Here is a 19,111-nt window from a genome sequence, read left to right as displayed (position 1 = left end):
AAAGAGTAACCACTGGAAACGTACTTTTTGCGATTTTTCTGGGGATTTGTTTTCCTGAAAACTGGGGGAAATAAAACAGAATAGCTCCACCCTTCAACGAGCCACAAACTCTCGCGATACTTGTCGGGATTTGACGTGTCTCTTCAACACAGTAATGGCGGATGCCGAGGAGGAAGCGCTCCGGGGCAGCTGGTGAGAGACATTCTGCTTTTTGTCCTTATCGTGACACGACACCTCCCAGTCTCCTGCTGTTGGACGCGCTTAGTCCGACGCGGGTCAACCAAATTCGATTGACGAAGAGTTTGTGTTGTTAATCGACTCCTCTGTCTGCTTTTGTTACATTTGCTTCCTGTGCTGTACTCAAATTATGGACATTTCGTATTTTTAGCCTGCTAATTGTCTTAGTTTTACTTCATCAGCGCGTTACGAATAAACCCTCACGGTGACTTATTCGTGTATTTTTGGAGAGCTGTTTTGGGACATATGTATATGCTTGGTCAGCTGATCGAAATAGCAGGCTAGCTCGCTAAGAATGCTAACAATGAGCAAGTCCAGTTGATAGCTGGGATTTGTTCCACTCAAGCGCGACTAAACCGGAATGCAAACTTCAACAATAGTCTCTTTTTGTTTTCCAGAGTGACTTGCTTAAATAAACGGGATATCTGGCACAATAGTTCGTTGCTCTGTTTGACCGAGTTGCGCGAAGTCAGAAAAACGAGATCAGCATCATCCCTTCGGATTGAATGAAATGTCATGTGTTAGGATAGGAAGCATCGTTTCGTATGATTTTTTGCCACCTGTTGTAATCCTAACACACGTGAGAACTTGTTTCCCTAAGAGATCATTGAAATTCTTCCGGGTCGCCACAGGAGTGACTCCAATGACAGTTTGACAGTTTTCAACTTGTGGGCTGATTGACAAGTTCATTCAAATGTAAAGAATAAAAAAGTAATTGCATCATACCCTCTGGAACTGAGTCATATCAAATTGTGATCCCGGTGGGTCGAGCAGAATTGAATACTTCCACTTTGAAATCGAGCTGTTTTTGAATCTTTTGATCAGACACTTATGAAAAATTGTATTGCATCGTCTTTTGTGGTGACCCCTCCTATTAACACGAGGCCCCTATTTATTTTGTGATTGGCTCTTGGCACAACTTCAAGCCCCTCCATCAGCATGCGAAAGTGCTACTTGTAGGTAAAATGTCCACAGTACATTTTTAAAGATAAGATGAATGGCATTTTCAATACCTTCAGGGACCAGGATCTAGCTGAGGCTCTGGACTCGGGGGGTTCCGATATGGAGATGGACAAAGGCATCGTCCATGTTCAGGAGACTTCAGCTCAACAGAGAGCAAAGATGTGGAAGGTACATGTCAGTGAAAATTAAAATTTACATTTTGGAAGTTGAATATTAACAGTGTGTCGGGTGTTACCAGATTGCACTCAATGTATCCGGTAAAGGAGACTCCCTCGCATCCTGGGATGGTGTCCTTGATTTACCAGAGCAGACCCTCATTCACAGTCGCAGTCAGCAGTTGATCGGTGAGGAAATGCACATCAGTGGCTTGAACAAAATTCAAATCATGTCGTCAAATTCGCTAACCCAATATCTGGTTTGACAATGTGAGCCTGAGGGCAGCTCTAACTTTTTTTTAATCATTTTTTTGTGGATTCCCACATTTAGAGCAGCTGCAAGTGTCCGAGGAGGAGCGTGGCGACATGGTGTCCGACGTGGAGGCGGTGGTCACCTTCTACTGCAAGTCGCGCAACATCAGCTTCACATCGGACCTGAGCTGGCTACACTTACTCAAGCCGCTGCTGGGGCTTCGGCTGACCCGCAGCGATCTCTACAACTGCTTCTACGCCATTATGAACAAGCACATACCCCGGTGGGTGTGCTGTCCAACCACTCAACTCTACTATATTATGGAAGAGCAATTTAAATGCTGGAAAGGTCCTCAGTTTTTTTTATCAGTGCCAATGGGGGACCCACATAGGACGCACCCTTCTCCAAACCAGACTGATGAAATTTTTTAAATATGGACAAAATACGTGCATATAATGCAGTAGACGTGCTCTTAATATAGGTCATTTTTGATTGTAGATTTTTCTGTATAAAAGAGGGTTTAAAGCCATCTATCCAAGGATGGATGGATGAGGGCTCTCTGACATAAAAATCACCATTCAAGAATGGGACAAAATCCTGAACAAGAAAAGATTAGGTGCAAGAGCTAATTTTGTACTTTTTTTTCACACAAAAATCATTCATTCATTCATCTTCCTAACCGCTTGATCCTCACTAGGGTCGCGGTGGGTGCTGGAGCCTATCCCAGCCGTCTCCGGGCAGTAGGCGGGGGACACCCTGAATCGGTTGCCAGCCAATCGCAGGGCACACAGAGACAAACAACCATTCGCACTCACACTCACACTCACACCTAGGGACAATTTAGAGTGTTCAATCAGCCTGCCATGCATATTTTTTGGAATGTGGGAGGAAACCGGAGCACCCGGAGAAAACCCACGCAGCCCCGGGGAGAACATGCAAACTCCACACAGGGAGGCCGGAGCTGGAATCGAACCCGGTACCTCTGCACTGTGAAGCCGACGTGCTAACCACTGGACTACCGGGCCGCTCACACAAAAATCAACTTACTCAAATTTGTACGTACTGAGGTACGATGTTTCTCCTGTATCTCATTCGAAAGCCGCCCCCAAAATATCAGCCCTACTCACATTGTCACATAGGGCAATAAAAGGCCCAGTGTAAGCACCACTAACACGTCTGCCATTCAGTGGCGATGGATGATATTACTACTTAAAACTACTGTGGACTCCTGCATGTTCACAGCTTCGCATCTGCAGATTCACATATTTGCAGATGTTTCTTTTTTTTTTTTAATTATTATATGAAACGGCTACACTTAATGATTCAGTCAGAATGTATCGTGCATAAAGGTGAAATATCGCAATAATTGCATGTCCAATTACAATATTGAGGGCAGGGGAAAAAAATCTATTTGATTCTTTTAAAAATTGCTGAAGAATGAAGAATCAGTGATTCTGAAAATAACGATTTATTATTATTATTTTTAATGCAAGAAGTCGTTGCGTTTTTTTTTTCAGGGAGTGCGTGCCCAAGGGCCGCCCGTTCCACCTCTACAGACTGCTCTTGCAGTACCACGAGCCCGAACTCTGCTCCTTCTTGGATACCAAAAAGATCACGCCTGACTCGTACGCCATCAACTGGGTGTGTTGGAATTCCTCGAATGCCTCCCTGATCGTTTCTCGAGCACAGTCGGCATAATGTCCCCGAACGTCTCTGCTCTTCCTGCGCAGATGGGCAGCCTTTTCTCCAGCCACTGCCCGCCTGACGTCACCCAGGCTCTGTGGGACTGCTACCTCCAGCAGGCGGACCCATTCCTCATCTTTTTTCTTATGCTCATCATCCTCGTCAATGCCAAGTAAGTGTCCCCCCCCCCCACACCCCGTGAGAGAAAATTGAAGTTTTCACTTACTTTTGTTTTGTTGATTCAACCTGTAGAGAGACCATCCTTGACCGAGAAGGAGACAGCAAAGATGACATTATCAGTAAGCGTGATCCTCAGCCTTTGTGATTGAGTTTTTGACTTGCTATGTTTTGGGCTTTTTCACGTGATGCAAAAAGTGATCAGAATTGAGAATAGTAAATAATTGCCCCCGACCCTGCAAAAAAAAAAAAAAATCAAATTGCTATAAATGCCACAAGATGGCACCAAAGCACCTTTTCATTAGACAAGGCTATGGTCTGCCTAACTGAAGCACCGCCCCTCACGTCGTCCTTTTCAGTGGGAACTTTTGATCTTTTTGTAAAATAAATAAATCATCATCAAAACCACAACATCTCTCACAGAAACGCTGGAAGAATCTCCTTCTCTACTTGAGGCCGAGGACATTGAGGATTTATTTTCCCTGGCCCAGTACTACCAGAGCAAGACCCCTCTGTCGCTCAGGAAGGTTGGACTTCCTCTTCTTGGCGATCGTCGACCACATCTCGCTCTGACTTTGACTGCTGACGCAGTTTTTTTTTTCTCTTTCCAGATGAACCAAAACCTGTTTGGTAGCAGCCTCGTGGCTCTGAAAGAGGAGGACATCGACCTGAGTCAGGCGCTGTGCCTACCCGTGTCCGTCCCGGAAATCCTGCAGGCCAACCAGCATCAGCAGGTGGCTGAGCTCCCAAACGCTTTTAAAATGTGAGAGAATAAGCGCTGAAGTGTCCCCCCCCCATCACCCCTTCTCTCCTCAGGACGGGGTGCGCTTCTTTGTGGTGGACTGCCGGCCGGCTGAGCAGTACAACGCCGGTCATCTGTCTACTGCCTTCCATCTGGACTCAGACCTGGTGAGTTGGTGCTACCGCTAACCATACTGGTTCTGTGTCCGGTACCCGCCTTCTGCCACCCAGAGGCACCCCGGCGCCTCTTGTTTCCAGACAGTTCTCAATTGCTCAATTCACGTGTTCCGGCACAGATGCTCCAGAACCCATCCGAGTTCGCCTTGTCGGTCAAGTCCCTCCTGGAGTCTCAGAAGCAATCCCTGGAGTCGGGCTCCGTTGCCAGCGGAGAGCACCTGTGCTTCATGGGCAGCGGCAGAGAGGAGGAGGACATGTACATGAACATGGTGCTGGCCCACTTCTTGCAGGTGAAAGACTTGTAAAGGCGTTGTGGGCGTGGCGGGGCGGTAAAACATACAGGCTCATTTTATGCTGACTAAGCTGTTTGTGTTGCAGAAAAACAAGGAGTACGTCAGCATCGCGAAAGGGGGCTTCATGGGTGAGTGCTCCTCGTGGACACTGATATGAAGAATTAGGCCTTCAATCTTTAATTGGCCTCACATTGTAGTATTAAGACCTGGTGTAAGTTCAACTAAGCCAACTCTGCCATCTAGTGTTGAATATTGACAATACAACTTCAAACTACATTAGCCCCACGGATTCGTATATTCATTCATTCATTCATCTTCCGAGCCGCTTGATCCTCATTAGGGTCGCGGGGGGTGCTGGAGCCTATCCCAGCTGTCTTCGGGCAGTAGGCGGGGGACACCCTGAACTGGTCGTCAGCCAATCGCAGGGCACACAGAAACGAACAACCATTCGCACTCACACTCACACCTAGGGACAATTTAGAGCGTTCAATCAGCCTGCCATGCATGTTTTTGGAACGTGGGAGGAAACCGGAGCACCCGGAGAAAACCCACGCAGGCCCGGGGAGAACATGCAAACTCCACACAGGAAGGCCGGAGCTAGAATCGAACCCGGTACCTCTGCAATGTGAAGCCGACGTGCTAACCACTAGACTACCGGGCCGCCGATTCACATATTGTTGATTTGGTTTTTTTCAACATTTGTTTTAAAAAAAAATTTCTTTTCATTTTTCCTGGATTCATTTCTCCCCATTTCCGTCATTTGTTATTTTTATTTAAAAATATTTTCTACATTTAGCAGTATTTGGTAAATATTTTTTTTTCAGTTTCTCATTAAAAACATTTTTTTTCCTACAAAATATTCAGTACCTGCAGCTTTATTTAAAATACACTGTGATGCTGTTTTAGCCAAGCCAAAAATCTGAAGAGGGACTGTTTTTGAAAAATGTATCAGAATGTTTGAAATGATTCTCCTACTTAACTGGATTTGTGTGTGATCTCAGCTCTACAGCAGCACCTAGTGGACATGAACGTGGAGGGCTTGGACTCATCGTACATCCATTGGATCGTCAGCACGTCGGGATCTCACAGCAGCCTCAGCTCGGCAGACGTACATTGCAAACTTTATTTTGGGGTCGGTAGGTAGGAAACTGTAGTTGGAAGTGAACACGGCTCCTGTTTTCTTGCGTGCCCATCCAGGGGGAGTCTCTGAGTGACAGCAAAAGCGTTAAATCATTGGTCAACAAAATGACCTTTGCCCTCAAGTCCAAGTCGGTGAATGTAAAAGAGAAGATGATCAGCTTCATTGAGAACACGTCCGCCCCCGTCGACAGGTAAGAAATCCCATTTGATTGTGTGGGTGCGCCTGTGTTGGGAGTGGAAATGAATAGTTTTCTTTTATTCGTATTTTCTGTCAACCGGAAGCAAATATTAAATGCTCACAGATACATCACACTCATTTAAAAGCTGATTTGACATTTTACCCAAGCATCAAACATTATTAACATTTAAAAAAAAAATTCAATCCATCTTCAAAAATGTACTTGCATTGCCGATTTAAGAAAAGTTTTTTTTTTATTTATTGTCCTCCTGCTTCTGAATCTATTCTATTTTCTCAAATATTTGTATATTTTTCATCACATGTGTTTGTTTTTTTTAACCCCAAGTTGATTTTTATTAATTTTGTATTAATTTTTTTTATTCCTTGTAATATTTTTAGCATTCATCCCTTTGCTATTGACCTCGGAGCTTTTTCACCAGTGAACTTGAACGCCATCATCTTTCAGGATTATCTGTATAAATTTGGACTTGACCTTTGTCGATGTTGCTCACCCCCCCCCAACCCCCCATACCCCGTCGCCTAAAACAATTTATACTCACCATCCCTTTTTATCTTACTTCATGCTAGAATATCTTTTAATCTGCCCTGGCCAGAGAAGGTGATTCCTGATAGGTAAGCGCTCGCTCCCGGCCGGCACTGAGCTCTTTTGTCAGCAGCATGCCATCAAGTGGCGCGCTCTGAAGAATCGGCGCCTGTGTCACATCAACGCATGTCACTCGCTGTCAGCATTCACGGCTCTTGATTAACCCTCCACCACCCCAAACAACACACATGTCGGTCGTCATGCTTTTTCACTAACAACATGCAACATTCTGTTTCGTCACGTAGAAGAGACAAGACCTCCGCTTCACTTTTTGCTTGGCGGTAATAGTCTGTCTTTCCTTTCCACCTTTTTTTTTTACACGCCGGACCTCATGCACTTCATCTTTTCTCACGATCGAGAGCCACGCATTCCACGACGTACCGTGACGCATACGTTGTCTAAACCATACATACGCATCCTCAGTTCAAGTGTGAGGTGCCTGTGCTACACTTGTCCCACTTCTGTGTTTCTCTCACAGTCAATGTGACATGTTTAGATTCGGTGCCCAATCTTTATCTGCTACTCAAAAACTGTGCTGATCTCCAAACCAAAGTGATGCAACACCGCCATCTAACAGAGATCATTACAGTGGTTTACGTAACTAAATTTCACACACAAGCTGGGCGAGACCCTCCTCAATCACTGGCCGTTGAAAAACATCCATGACGATATGTACGACCGAGGCTGTAAATGAGTTAACTAAGAAGGAGGACTTGAGTAAATTTCCTGAACAGAACTTTGAGGTAAATGAACTTGATTAAATGATACATTTGTGAATTAATTGTCATTCAGTAATTGCCAGTGCGTGTTGTTAATCGCGTCACGATACATGTTTTTGCAACATTCTCTTCTAAAATCATATTTAAATGTAAATGTTTGACCCGTCATTTCTTAACAGGGGTTTAATAGGTTGGAATTATTTTTCCATTTCATTTTGACTTTTTAAAAACAAAATGATTCCGTTTTAATGAGTTTTTTTTAGCTCAGATTCCATCGTTTTTATTAGTTTTTGTATTGGTTTTAGTTTTTGTTACTTTATATGGAGTAAGTGGCAAGTTCAAAATATAAAAAAGTATTACATAACATTACATAACATATTTAAATGTAAATGTTTGACCCGAGGAGATTCATTTCTCTCATTTCTTAACGGGGGTATAATAGGTTGGAATTATTTTTCCGTTTCATTTTGACTTTTTAAAAACAAAATTATTCCGTTTTAATGAGTTTTTTAAGCTCAGATTCCTTCGTTTTTATTAGTTTTTGTATTGGTTTTAGTTTTTTTTTTTGTTACTTTATATGGAGTACGTGGCAAGTGCAAAATATAAAAAAAGTATTACATAACATTACATAACATATTTAAATGTAAATGTTTGACCCGAGGAGATTCATTTCTCTCATTTCTTAACGGGGGTACAATAGGTTGGAATTATTTTTCCGTTTCATTTTGACTTTTTAAAAACAAAATGATTCCGTTTTAATGAGTTTTTTTTAGCTCCGATTCCTTCGTTTTTATTAGTTTTTATATTGGTTTTAGTTTTAGTTTTTGTTACTTTATATGGAGTACGTGGCAAGTGCAAAATATAAAAAAAAGTATTACCGTGTGTAATTAAAGAAAGAAAATAATAACTTTCAAAGATTTGATTTGGATGAGCCGGCGCCATTTTAAGCTCTTCACATCAAGCTTTTCTTCTTCCCTGCAGCTTGGAGGTCTTCATCTGCCCATCAGCATTTGCATAGAATAGACTCATTTGCCCCTTTTCCACACAGTAGCGTTTCTATTTCTTCTTCTCTCTTCAGACACGTGAGCAGCAGCGACCGCGTGGGCAAACCTTACCGCGGGGTGAAGCCCGTTTTCAGTATCGGCGACGAAGAGGAGTACGACACAGGTGCATCCATCGTCATCGATTCTGAGGAGCGTTTTTTTTTTTTCATTGATGACCCCCTCCCCTCGTGTCCTTCAGATGAGATCGACAGCTCTTCCATGTCGGACGACGACCGGAAGGAGATTGTCAATGTTCAGACGTGGATCAACAAGCCCGACGTGAAACATCACATCCCCTGCAACGAAGTGAAGGAAACCGGTCACATGTTTCCCAGGTGAGCCGAGCAAAGACGTTTTGTTCTTTACAATTCTTTTTGTTTGTTTATCTTTGTTCATCTTCATCATACGTGCTCGATTTCTTTATTCAACATGGCGTACCGGTACCTTTAAAGTTAAGTCGTTTGTGGATTGCAGCCACTTGCTGGTGACAGCGACGCACATGTACTGCCTGCGCGAGATCGCCGCCAGGAAGGGCTTTGCTTACATCCAATCCAGACAAGCGCTGAGCTCCGTGGTGAAGATCACGTCCAAGAAGAAGCACCCGGAGCTCATCACTTTCAAGTTTGGCACCAACAACTCAACCGGGGTGGAGATCTCTGCGGTGGAACGGTGATTTTTTTTTTTTTTTAATATACAATTATGGGCGGCCCGGTAGTCCAGTGGTTAGCACGTCGGCTTCACAGTGCAGAGGTACCGGGTTCGATTCCAGCTCCGGCCTCCCTGTGTGGAGTTTGCATGTTCTCCCCGGGCCTGCGTGGGTTTTCTCCGGGTGCTCCGGTTTCCTCCCACATTCCAAAAAAAAAAACATGCATGGCAGGCTGATTGGACGCTCTAAATTGTCCCAAGGTGTGATTGTGAGCGTGGATGGTTGTTCGTCTCTGTGTGCCCTGCGATTGGCTGGCAACCGATTCAGGGTGTCCCCCGCCTACTGCCCGAAGACGGCTGGGATAGGCTCCAGCACCCCCCGCAACACTAGTGAGGATTAAGCGGTTCAGAAAATGGATGGATGGATACAATTATCGTTTTTGTCATTTCACAGTCATTTTGATGAAGAAATTGCCGACGTACAAGCCAAAAAGTCGCAACTTTAACAGTCGAGTCTGACAGTGTTTGTGTTTCCTTCCTCTCAGATATCTGATCCCCAACGCCGGAGACGCCACCAAAGTGATCAAGCAGCAGATCATGAAAGTCCTCGACGCGCTGGAGACGTCGTAAAAGGATAGATGATGACGGCGCAGACGACAATGGCGGCGTATGGTGGCCACCTGCCCCTGACACACATAAAAAAAAAAAAACTGAATCACCTCGGGTCCTGACGCGGTGCGGCGTTGGTCCTCGGATGCCACGCCGCCCCCACTGCACAACTGCGGGAGCCGGGAGCCTATCATGCTGCCATCTTTACACTAACTTATATATTATATATATATATTGGATATACTGTATTATTTGCTCATTCTAAATCAGTGGTATTCCACTTTGGAAGCTTTCCTCTGGCCTTAAGGTAGCGACTACTATCCAAACAGTTGTTTAATGATTACGTGACATTCTGTGTTAAATGTTAAACAGTGTTTTTCGCTGTCTTTTTTTTCCCCCCACACCGGTTAGTTAATTTGAGGCTGAAAAGTGTAGAATGTACAGAACGGCGATGTCACAGTCGACGAGCCGAGTTTTTTTTTTCCCCCAGCAGGGAGCCTTAAGTAGAAACCCCAGGTTCATTATAAATATGTACATATAATATACTGCCGGTATGTGAATCATCTCCAGAGTTAAGAGTATGCAGCAAGGCTTTAAATTCATCATGTGTGATGTAGCAACTGAGCAATAGCCTTTGTTTGAGACTGGGTTTAATGATCATCATTCATCACACCAGTATTTGGGATGTTTTTTTGTTGTTGTTGTATTTTGCATTTGTATTTGCGCTTATTGTTGATTGTACATAGTGTACAATATGGTCAACACAATCTTGAATACAAGACTTACAATTGCCTTTGTTCACTCCAATCTTTCTCCTTTGATAAGCCCAGTGCATTGTGCTTGGCAGTATTTGAGCAGGAATGAAACGACAGGGGTGAGTCTATGTACCGCTGGTTAACGTCACTCACAAAGGATGGCGCACCACTTTCGCAATGCTCAAAAAAAAAAAAAAGAAGGTAATTTGCACCTTACTGTACTACTATTATTTTCTAAACATTTCCCATTTTAATAAAAATGAAATCACCACTGCGTAATCACTCTGTGTTTCTATGGACAAAAGGCTGATCGTTTATGGTCTGCATTTATTCCTATGCATGCAAATGTCAACAAATCAAACCGTAGCTAATAAATTATTTCCTTTGCTTATTGACACTTTTCATGTGGTTGGATTTAGGATCACACAGTATCAAAGTCTAAGTCAGGGGTCCCCAACCGCCGGGCTGCGGACCGGTACCGGCCCTCGGGGCATTTGGCACCGGGCCGCACAATAAGAACTTGGAGGAATTCCGTCGTATTTATTTTGGAATACGAAATATATTTTATTTTGAAAAATTACCGGATTCTCCGTTACATCCGGCTGTGTCACTTGACACACGTCAAACCAAGCTTCTCCTGTCACGTGACTGATTACGCTAAAAACAAAACACCTGAGCTTGCTAAATGAGTAAAATAAACTGCTGGAGATCGCAAACGACGGCGGCCTCAAAAGTACGTTCGAGACAGCAACTCTGCCGGTGTTCTGGATTCAAGTTATGGCTGAACACTCTGACATCGCCACAATAGCACTGTTGCCATTTCCGACATTGCTACCTGTGAGAGGCGTTGGTTTTGTGCACCAACGGCGACTAAAACAAAATGACGAATAGACTCGACATCAAACTCGGCGCTCGCACTGATTCAGCATTGTGGTGAGTTGAGATTTTCATACACTTTGAATTTGTGTTGTATCATATTTTGAAGGCATTAAGACCGTAGCGATCAGTGTTGCGGCCAAATTGGACGCTCCTCGTGTTTATCTCGAACCCCCCCAGTGTTCATGCAGCTCTTAACATATTATTTTGTAGTATTAATCCGCCACACCTTAAATGCCGGGTCGTGAAAATATTGTCTGACATAAACCGGTCCGTGGGACAAAAAAGGTTGGTGATCGTAATTTTTTTACACTGATTATTCAATTGTCACCATGTATATGAATTGAATCTTCAATGTTGAAGCAACACACAAGTCGTGGGAGCAAATGGATCTACAGTATATAGAAATGCTCCTCCTACTAAGCGTATTATACAAAAAGATAAAATAAAAGGTCAGTCAAGGGAAAGCACATCAACAGTCTTTCCAGGAATCATAACTTTATTAGGATTCAAATTCCATTTCACTTTGGTCACCATACATGGATGAAGAATGTCAGTTGAATTTGTCAGTCAAAATCAAAGTGGCCGTCTCAGAATGTTTACATCAATTCCTATAAGAAATTTGTGCCTATCTGTAAAAGGAGATACACCGAAAAAGAAAAAAAATGGCTCAGGCAACTACCCAGTTGAAAATCAAATAAAACCATTCCCCCCCCCACCTCAAAAAAAAAGTCCAAAGAATTGCACAACCGAGAGTGTGTTCGTGATGCAAGTGCTATAGAAAGGAGGCGTTTGAGTCGGCCTGATAGCCAAGATTCTCTGAGTGTTCATTCAAAAAGCAGTCGTTTGCATTTACATCATAAGGTGAACATGCTGCACAAAATGTAGAAAAAGAAAAAACACGCAACACGCAAGTCAATGTTAAAAAAAAAGAAAAAAGACTCCTTGATTCCGCATCATCCTCCACATAGAGGGCCTTAATCCAGGAATTACAAACAAGACATTACAGATTTGGCTCTATGGTTTTAATCTCCAACTCGGAACCGATATTGGTGCATAAATGGAACAAAACACTTTGATAGTTGAACTAACTTTCACAGGATTGCATGTCGAATCCGAAGACCCGTCACAAGTCCGCTTTTTTTTTTTGTTGTCTTGTAAATCATAACAATAGGACAAGTGTATAGACCATCCCTGTACTTGACACATTGTGGGGTAGAGGGGTGGTGTGACCCCTAAGCATAGCAGACCCCTTTTCAACTACAACGTAAACACGATGCTGTATATATTTCCAGGAGGGCCCTTTCATTATGATATTTTTTTTTTACATTACAATCCAGCAACCCCCCCACCACCACCCTCCTGCCTTGCTTAAACAAATAGATGCAAAGCTGAACACAGTTGCGGCGCAGGAGTTATAGCGTCGGGGGCTTGAGGCCGTACTTCCTGGCGACCTCCGTCTGGGCGTACGCCGCGTCGCACAGCGAGTACAAGTGTGCCATCTCCATCTCCGACTTGGCCAGATTGATGGCCTTGTTGAACATCTCGATCGCTTTGTCCAGATTGCCCCTGAAAGGAAATTAGCCGTGTGGTTATTTCGCATCGGGAAAAGGTTGGAATAAGACCAGAAAAAAAAAATAAAATCCATAGAGTCAAGTTGGGTCCCCTCACCTTTGAACTTCAATCGTTCCCATCGTTTCGTAGGCAAAGTCGCATTTGTTGTCAATCTCGATGGCCTTGCTGATGAGGTCCAGACCCAAATCCAGGTCTTGCTTCCACTGGAGCTGTAATAATCTGGACATAATATGGAATTAAGATTTATAGCACACTTCACACACCCTTTGTGGAGCCATGCTGAAATCATTTCACAATTGAGATTCCTCTGCGCGTCTTGAAGTAATATCGAGAGTCGGGATTCTTTTGTTGATGGGTCATTTTGGCAACCGACCCCACAATTTTTTTTTTTTTGACTGACGCGTAACGGATTCATCGCAACTACAGCGCAAGAGAAAAAGGCCCAAAAAGTTGATTTAAATCCTCAGCGGTGTCATTTCTTACCCTTTGTGGACATACGTAGTGGCATTGTCTGGTTCCAGTTCGATACACTTGTCATACATCTCGTCGGCTTTTCCAAAGTGCTGCTGATCAGTCAGAGCCTTAAGAAGGAGGCATGGAAAACGTTGACGTTTTGGGTTGTCGGGCCGACAAATAAATCCGAGGGTCTTACCTGGGCGTATAGCGCGTAGCCCTCCGCACACTTGGGGAACCTTCTGATCACGTCCTCGAAGCCATCCATGGCGATCTGGACTTGTGATGGGTTGTTGCCGGTGTATGCTTGTCTGTACTGGAAGACGCGGTGGGGGGGTGGGTTGGGGGGTGTAAAGCCATTCATCCATATGCGTGACGGACACTCATCAAAACTCACCAGGGCAAAGCACTTCTGCGCCTGGGCGAGAGCAGAGTCGGGCCGGAGTAGGATGCACTCGTCAAAGTCCCCCACGGCTTCGTCCACCTGGTCCAGCAGGATCTTCAGCTGAACAAAATGGCCCCAAATAATCCAACGTCACTTTATTATTCATTCATTCATTCATCCTCCGAGCCGCTCGATCCTCACTAGGGTCGCGGGGGGTGCTGGAGCCTATTCCCCGCTGTCTTCGGGCAGTATGCGGGGGACACCCTGAACTGGTCGTCAGCCAATCACAAGGCACACAGAGACGAACTACCATCCGTGCTCACACTCACGCCTCGGGATAATTTGGAGTGTCCAATCAGCCTGCCACGCATGTTTTTGGAATGTGGGAGGAAACCGGAGCACCCGGAGAAAACCCACGCAGGCCCGGGGAGAACATGCAAACTCCACACAGGGAGGCCGGAGCTGGAATCGAACCCGGTACCTCTGCACTGTGAAGCCGACGTGTTAACCACTGGGTACCGGGCCGCCCAAACCGGAGCACCCGGGGAAAACCCACGCAGGCCCGGGGAGAACATGCAAACTCCACACAGGGAGGCCGGAGCTGGAATCGAACCCGGTATCTCTGCACTGTGAAGCCGACGTGCTAACCACTGGGCTACCAGGCCGCCCAAACCGGAGCACCCGGAGAAAACCCACGCAGGCCCGGGAGAACATGCAAACTCCACACAGGGAGGCCGGAGCTGGAATCAAACCCGGTACCTCTGCACTGTGAAGCCGACGTGCTAACCACTGGACTACCGGGCCGCCCATCACTTTATTATTATTATTAATTTTTTTTTTGACAACAAAGACCTTCAGCTGGATACGGACGACATAAAAGGACGCGTCACGGCGTCGCCGTCCACCCAACTCGTACCTGCCCCCTGTGGTGGTACACGTCGGGGTTGCGAGTGTCGATTTCCGCCGCCATGTTGAAGTCCTGCGTGGAGAGCATGGGTTGCTGTTGCTGCATGTACATGCTCCCGCGCTTGATGAGAGCGTTGGCTCGCAGCTGCGGACAAAAAATTTTTTTTAAAAAACGACACCAAAATAAAAATGCGTATCAGATCTTTAGTGTTGCACACTCCATTTAGCGACGCTAACAGCAGCCGCACCTTGACATTGGCCTCCTGCATGTTGATGACGCGGTCCAAGTCGGGCTGAGCGGCGGTGGCGTTGCCGATCAGCAGGTAGAAGGTGGCGCGCAGCAGCAGCGCCTCTGCCGTATAGCGGCCCTCCGCGTCCACCTCCTTGGTGCACTCGCTGATTATCTTGTCGTAGTTCTCCTCTTCCATGAAGTGTTTGGCCTTCAGGTAGCCCGCGCTGAGGAATTGGAGCAGACCGCTTGGTCGTGTAGTACACGTAAGTCGGGAATCAGGCCAAATGTGAGATTTTTTTGGGAGGGGGCAGGGCGATGGGATCACTTGGTGAAGCTGTTGCCATCCCCTCAAGAAAGAGCAAATCATCTTCCCTCATACCTGGCTGCGACCTCTGAGGCCTCGCCCTCGTTGTCCTTGTCCTCGTCCTTCTTCTCGCCCTTCTGCAGCGGCTGCGAGATGATGTCGTCGGTGAAGGAGCCAAAGTATGACTTGATAAACTGGGGCGAAGGCATCATCGGCTCGCGGTTCTAGAACGGGAGGAAAAAAAACCCGCTTACGTTCCATTTGCAGGACGATTTCATTTCCAGCCACTAGGTGTCAGTATTTCTCCCTGTTCATAGTTTCTTGAATTCCAATGTTACTTTTACATTTCAATTCCCAAGGTAAATATTCACACTTCATTTTCCTTTTTTTGGTGGCGTTTTTTTAGAATCATCTCGCTATTTTTTTTTTGAGCCTCTGACCTAGTTTTGCATAACCATTGCTAACAACTCCTTATAGTCGTATGCATCGCCAGCACCTTTGAAAGGTTTGAGGATGGCTGCAGTTTGAGCATGGAACCTATGAAGTCATTTTATAAGTTACAATGTTACGCGGTTTGAAATGAGAACCATTTAGAAGTTTATGACAATCAAGGAATTTCTGCGAAATGTGGTCAGGTACATACTTTGTATTTGTCTTTGGCTTTCTCCTTCCCCAGTTGCTTGAGCACCTTGTCTGCCAGCAGCATGCTCTGCTGGTTCTGGAAGGCCTCCAAGATGCACACGGCGGTGACATCTGATGGAAGTGATGCCAAACGAACAATATAAATGTCACACAGTCATCCATTTTACAGACGGCGGTAGATGCGGTCACGGGCAAATGCTCCACTGGCGAAATGTAGCAGTTTCCTCCTCACCTTCCAGGCATTCCTTCTTGTTGTCCAGCTTCTCCAAAGCTTTTGCCCTCCTGAAAAGAGCCTTGACGTAGCGCGGGTTGAGTTTCACGGCCTGCGAGCAGTCCTGAACCACTTCGGTCCATTTCATCTGTGGGGGGGAAAAAAAAACAAATGTATGCCTCAAATATTCTTTGGCATTTTGTTTTGATGGTGTCACCCAGGCATGTGCTGATATTGGATTCTGACAGTATGAAGTTAATTCCCCATTAGATTAACGGGAAGAAAAAAAACGCTAGCCTATATTTGATCAATACATTTTAGGGCTGCAATTTTTATACCGGGCAGCCCGGTAGTCCAGTGGTTAGCACGTCGGCTTCACAGTGCAGAGGTACCGGGTTCGATTCCAGCTCCGGCCTCCCTGTGTGGAGTTTGCATGTTCTCCCCGGGCCTGCGTGGGTTTTCTCCGGGTGCTCCGGTTTCCTCCCACATTCCAAAAATATGCATGGCAGGCTGATTGAACACTCTAAATTGTCCCTAGGTGTGAGTGTGAGCGTGGATGGTTGTTCGTCTATGTGTGCCCTGCGATTGGCTGGCAACCGATTCAGGGTGTCCCCCGCCTACTGCCCGGAGACAGCTGGGATGGGCTCCAGCACCCCCCCGCAACCCTAGTGAGGATCAAGCGGTACGGAAGATGAATGAATGAATTTTTATACCGTCAGAATCTACTATCGGCTCATACCTCGTCTCCAAAGGCAGCAGAGACTGACTAACTAACTAACTAGTTTAGTTGAATGTGGCGCCAACCTGGTGCTCATAGGCCGCCGCTCGGTTCTGGTAGAATGTCGACAGGTCGCTCTTTTGCTCGGTGGGGCAGAGCGCAATGGCCTCGGTGTAACACTGGATGGCATTGTCGTACTTGGCCGCTTTGAAGTATTTGTTGCCTTTGTTCTTTGCTGCCTGGGCCCGATCCAAAGGAGTCTTAAGAGGAAAAACAAAAAGGTACAAGTGACATTTTAGTTTGGCAGAACAGCCGCAGTGTACTGAACCCCTGTAATAGTCACAATTCGAGGTTGAGTTTATTTTTTTTTTGTTTTTTCGCGCGAAAACCTATCATCTCATTTCCTAAAAATCTTGTTTATTCACAAGCGCGAAAACCTATCATCTCATTTCCTAAAAATCTTGTTTATTCACCGTTTTTGTGATCAGGCCAATGCAATAAATGTATTACTTTGATGCAACGCAGTGCAATCTATGCGTTGTTCTGTTTAACTCATTAAGAGGGTTTTTGTTTGTGTCTGGATAATTGAGGTAACATGGGTTTTCCCTCCCACATTCCAAAAACATGCACGGTAGGTTAATGGGACACTCAAAGTTGTTCCTCGGTGGGATTCCGAGTGTGAATGGTTGTTTGTCCATGTGTGCCCGGCAATTGGCTGGCAACCAGTTCCAAGGAGTTACCCGCATACTGCTCGAAGACACCCAGGATGGGCTACAACACGCGACCCTCATGGGGATCAACAGTTCGAATAATGGACGGACGGGCCGCAATTACAAACCCCTTTTCAGGGAAGCAGCAATTAGACACAGACTTATGCTATTTGCAAGAGGCCTTGGTTCTTCTTCCCTTGAACAGGGGTTAACAGTTTGACCAGGAAAACAATGACAAACAGAAATTAACTCGGCTTGAGAAAATCGTTAATGTATTAACTCAAAAAGACCAAATCCAGACTTCACAGACACGCGGTTTGGTCAAGTAAGACATGGTGTACTGTTCGTGCAACGCTTTTCAATCTTCATAGTGGTGTCGGGCGTAGTGCGAGTCACACGCAGCAGCCGTTTTGCATTACAGTACTTACAACATGCAGTTGTTCGAGAATTCCCAAAGTTACACTACTTCTGTAGTGAGGCCGAGTACAGAGATCTTAAAATGGAGATCAAAGATCAAACCAATAACGTAACTAACCTGGTAAGAGTTATGGAAACGCTAAACTTCAATTCCTTATTTTATGAATGGAATTATAATTCTTATGAGTCAAATGAGGATAAAAATATTTTCAATTTGTTAAAACTAGGTTCCGATGAACCCCGGCGTTAGGATCGCTACTATTTAGCAGCCCAGGCAAGTTTATAGGTTAGTTAGCTTGTAGCATTAGCCCACATGTTTTTTTATTAATCAAACAGAGTGCGCGTGGCCTCACTCGCCGCAGGGTAGCTGTCACTGACAGGTGCCCTTGGTCCGCGGCATTCGCACACGCGCTGCCAGAGAAGCCACCCGCAAGGCCGCCAGCGCGCTTCAACCCTCGCGGTGGTGCAAAAAAAAATGAAAACGCCGCTTGGTTAATTCGCCTAGCGGTACCATGTTGTCCTGCCCTTGATTGGATCGCGAGGCGCTGTCTTGGCCCTGCTCCGGACTGGCGCTGCCTTCTGGTGTGATCCGTTCGCCGCTGCCTTTCCCCGGCCGCCCCTTCGCCCTGCTGCGGTTCCATAGGTACACGGCCCCCACCCCGAGCACGATGGGAGCGCCGACAAGCAAAGCCAGCTGCCAACGAGGGAGGCCGGTGCCAGACTGCGGCTCGACTGGCTTGGAGGCAGCCATGATGAGCACCTTAAGTTCCGCTGGCGGGCTAGCTAGTTAGCAGCTCTGCGCCTGTCGCCTTCTTCTTCGCGTGATGCGCACAACGTAAGGAATCATGGGAATGGTGGTTGACGGGAGCTGTAGTTTTCTTTTACGTAATACTCTCATTTGTAGTCCCAACTTGCTTTCAAGAGTTTTTTTGTGTTTTGTCGGTTGTCGTCTCAAATAAGATAAGAAAACCTTTATTAGTCTCACAATGGAGAAATTCCCAATTCACAGCAGGCAAAGTTATGAAAGTAAGAAGTAGAACAACAAAATATAAGAGCTGCTGGAAGGCAGCCACTCTCGTGGCGCCATTTTGAAGTCAAAATAACAAACACAACACAACACATAGGACACAGACAGTCGTAATAAGTGTAAAGGTGTTTTAAGATAAAAACGTGTAGAGATACCAATGACATTATACGCTGCACATCCGTTTAGTTAAAAGTTGAATAATGAAAACGACGACAAATGTTTACATTTTGATACAGGTTTTCTGTAACAATGAAAAGAACCAACCGATTTGTTCTAGAATACT

General features: G+C 45.5%; 2 protein-coding genes across 4 annotated transcripts; one reads left to right on the top strand and one right to left on the bottom strand.

Annotated features, from left to right (window-relative positions):
- Positions 1-51: 51 nt before the first annotated feature.
- Positions 52-10,651, top strand: tbc1d23 (TBC1 domain family, member 23). 2 transcript variants are annotated; one of them, XM_052074688.1, is made up of 19 exons: positions 52-192; positions 1,257-1,368; positions 1,439-1,544; positions 1,687-1,891; positions 3,126-3,249; positions 3,339-3,463; positions 3,544-3,590; positions 3,892-3,995; positions 4,080-4,202; positions 4,285-4,377; positions 4,506-4,676; positions 4,765-4,807; positions 5,681-5,787; positions 5,877-6,010; positions 6,586-6,630; positions 8,399-8,487; positions 8,563-8,698; positions 8,838-9,032; positions 9,554-10,651. In XM_052074688.1, exons 1-19 carry the CDS (start codon positions 155-157, stop codon positions 9,636-9,638), a joined length of 2,082 nt encoding a protein of 693 aa, XP_051930648.1. In that variant the 5' UTR covers positions 52-154; the 3' UTR covers positions 9,639-10,651. The 2 variants fall into 2 exon arrangements, with proteins under 2 accessions (XP_051930648.1, XP_051930649.1); XM_052074689.1 differs by lacking the exon at positions 6,586-6,630.
- Positions 10,652-11,729: 1,078 nt separating this feature from the next.
- On the bottom strand, positions 11,730-18,633 carry tomm70a (translocase of outer mitochondrial membrane 70 homolog A (S. cerevisiae)). Of its 2 annotated transcripts, none has more exons than XM_052074690.1 (12): positions 18,313-18,633; positions 16,761-16,934; positions 15,978-16,104; positions 15,747-15,856; positions 15,179-15,327; positions 14,816-15,044; positions 14,578-14,712; positions 13,674-13,781; positions 13,476-13,592; positions 13,307-13,404; positions 12,920-13,042; positions 11,730-12,817 (listed from the first exon to the last, which is right to left on the bottom strand). In XM_052074690.1, exons 1-12 carry the CDS (start codon positions 18,550-18,552, stop codon positions 12,664-12,666), a joined length of 1,764 nt encoding a protein of 587 aa, XP_051930650.1. In that variant the 5' UTR covers positions 18,553-18,633; the 3' UTR covers positions 11,730-12,663. The 2 variants fall into 2 exon arrangements, with proteins under 2 accessions (XP_051930650.1, XP_051930651.1); XM_052074691.1 differs by having other exon boundaries at positions 14,816-15,023; positions 18,313-18,631.
- Positions 18,634-19,111: the final 478 nt, after the last annotated feature.

Source organism: Hippocampus zosterae, chromosome 8 (assembly GCF_025434085.1).
Source record: "Hippocampus zosterae strain Florida chromosome 8, ASM2543408v3, whole genome shotgun sequence".
Classification (NCBI taxonomy): domain Eukaryota; kingdom Metazoa; phylum Chordata; class Actinopteri; order Syngnathiformes; family Syngnathidae; genus Hippocampus; species Hippocampus zosterae.
The sequence above is the reverse complement of the archived record's forward strand: the minus strand, read 5'-3'. Positions and strand labels throughout refer to the sequence as shown.

Coding starts and splice junctions, on each gene's coding strand:
- tomm70a (XM_052074690.1), bottom strand. CDS start 18,552: ATGGCTGCCTCCAAGCCAGTCGAGCCGCAGTCTGGCACCGGCCTCCCT. Junction 13,782..14,577: donor TGTACCACCACAGGGGGCAG/GTACGAGTTGGG, acceptor CATTTTGTTCAG/CTGAAGATCCTGCTGGACCA. Junction 13,405..13,475: donor GCTACGCGCTATACGCCCAG/GTAAGACCCTCG, acceptor CTCCTTCTTAAG/GCTCTGACTGATCAGCAGCA.
- tbc1d23 (XM_052074688.1), top strand. CDS start 155: ATGGCGGATGCCGAGGAGGAAGCGCTCCGGGGCAGCTG. Junction 1,545..1,686: donor TCGCAGTCAGCAGTTGATCG/GTGAGGAAATGC, acceptor TCCCACATTTAG/AGCAGCTGCAAGTGTCCGAG. Junction 1,892..3,125: donor ATGAACAAGCACATACCCCG/GTGGGTGTGCTG, acceptor TTTTTTTTTCAG/GGAGTGCGTGCCCAAGGGCC.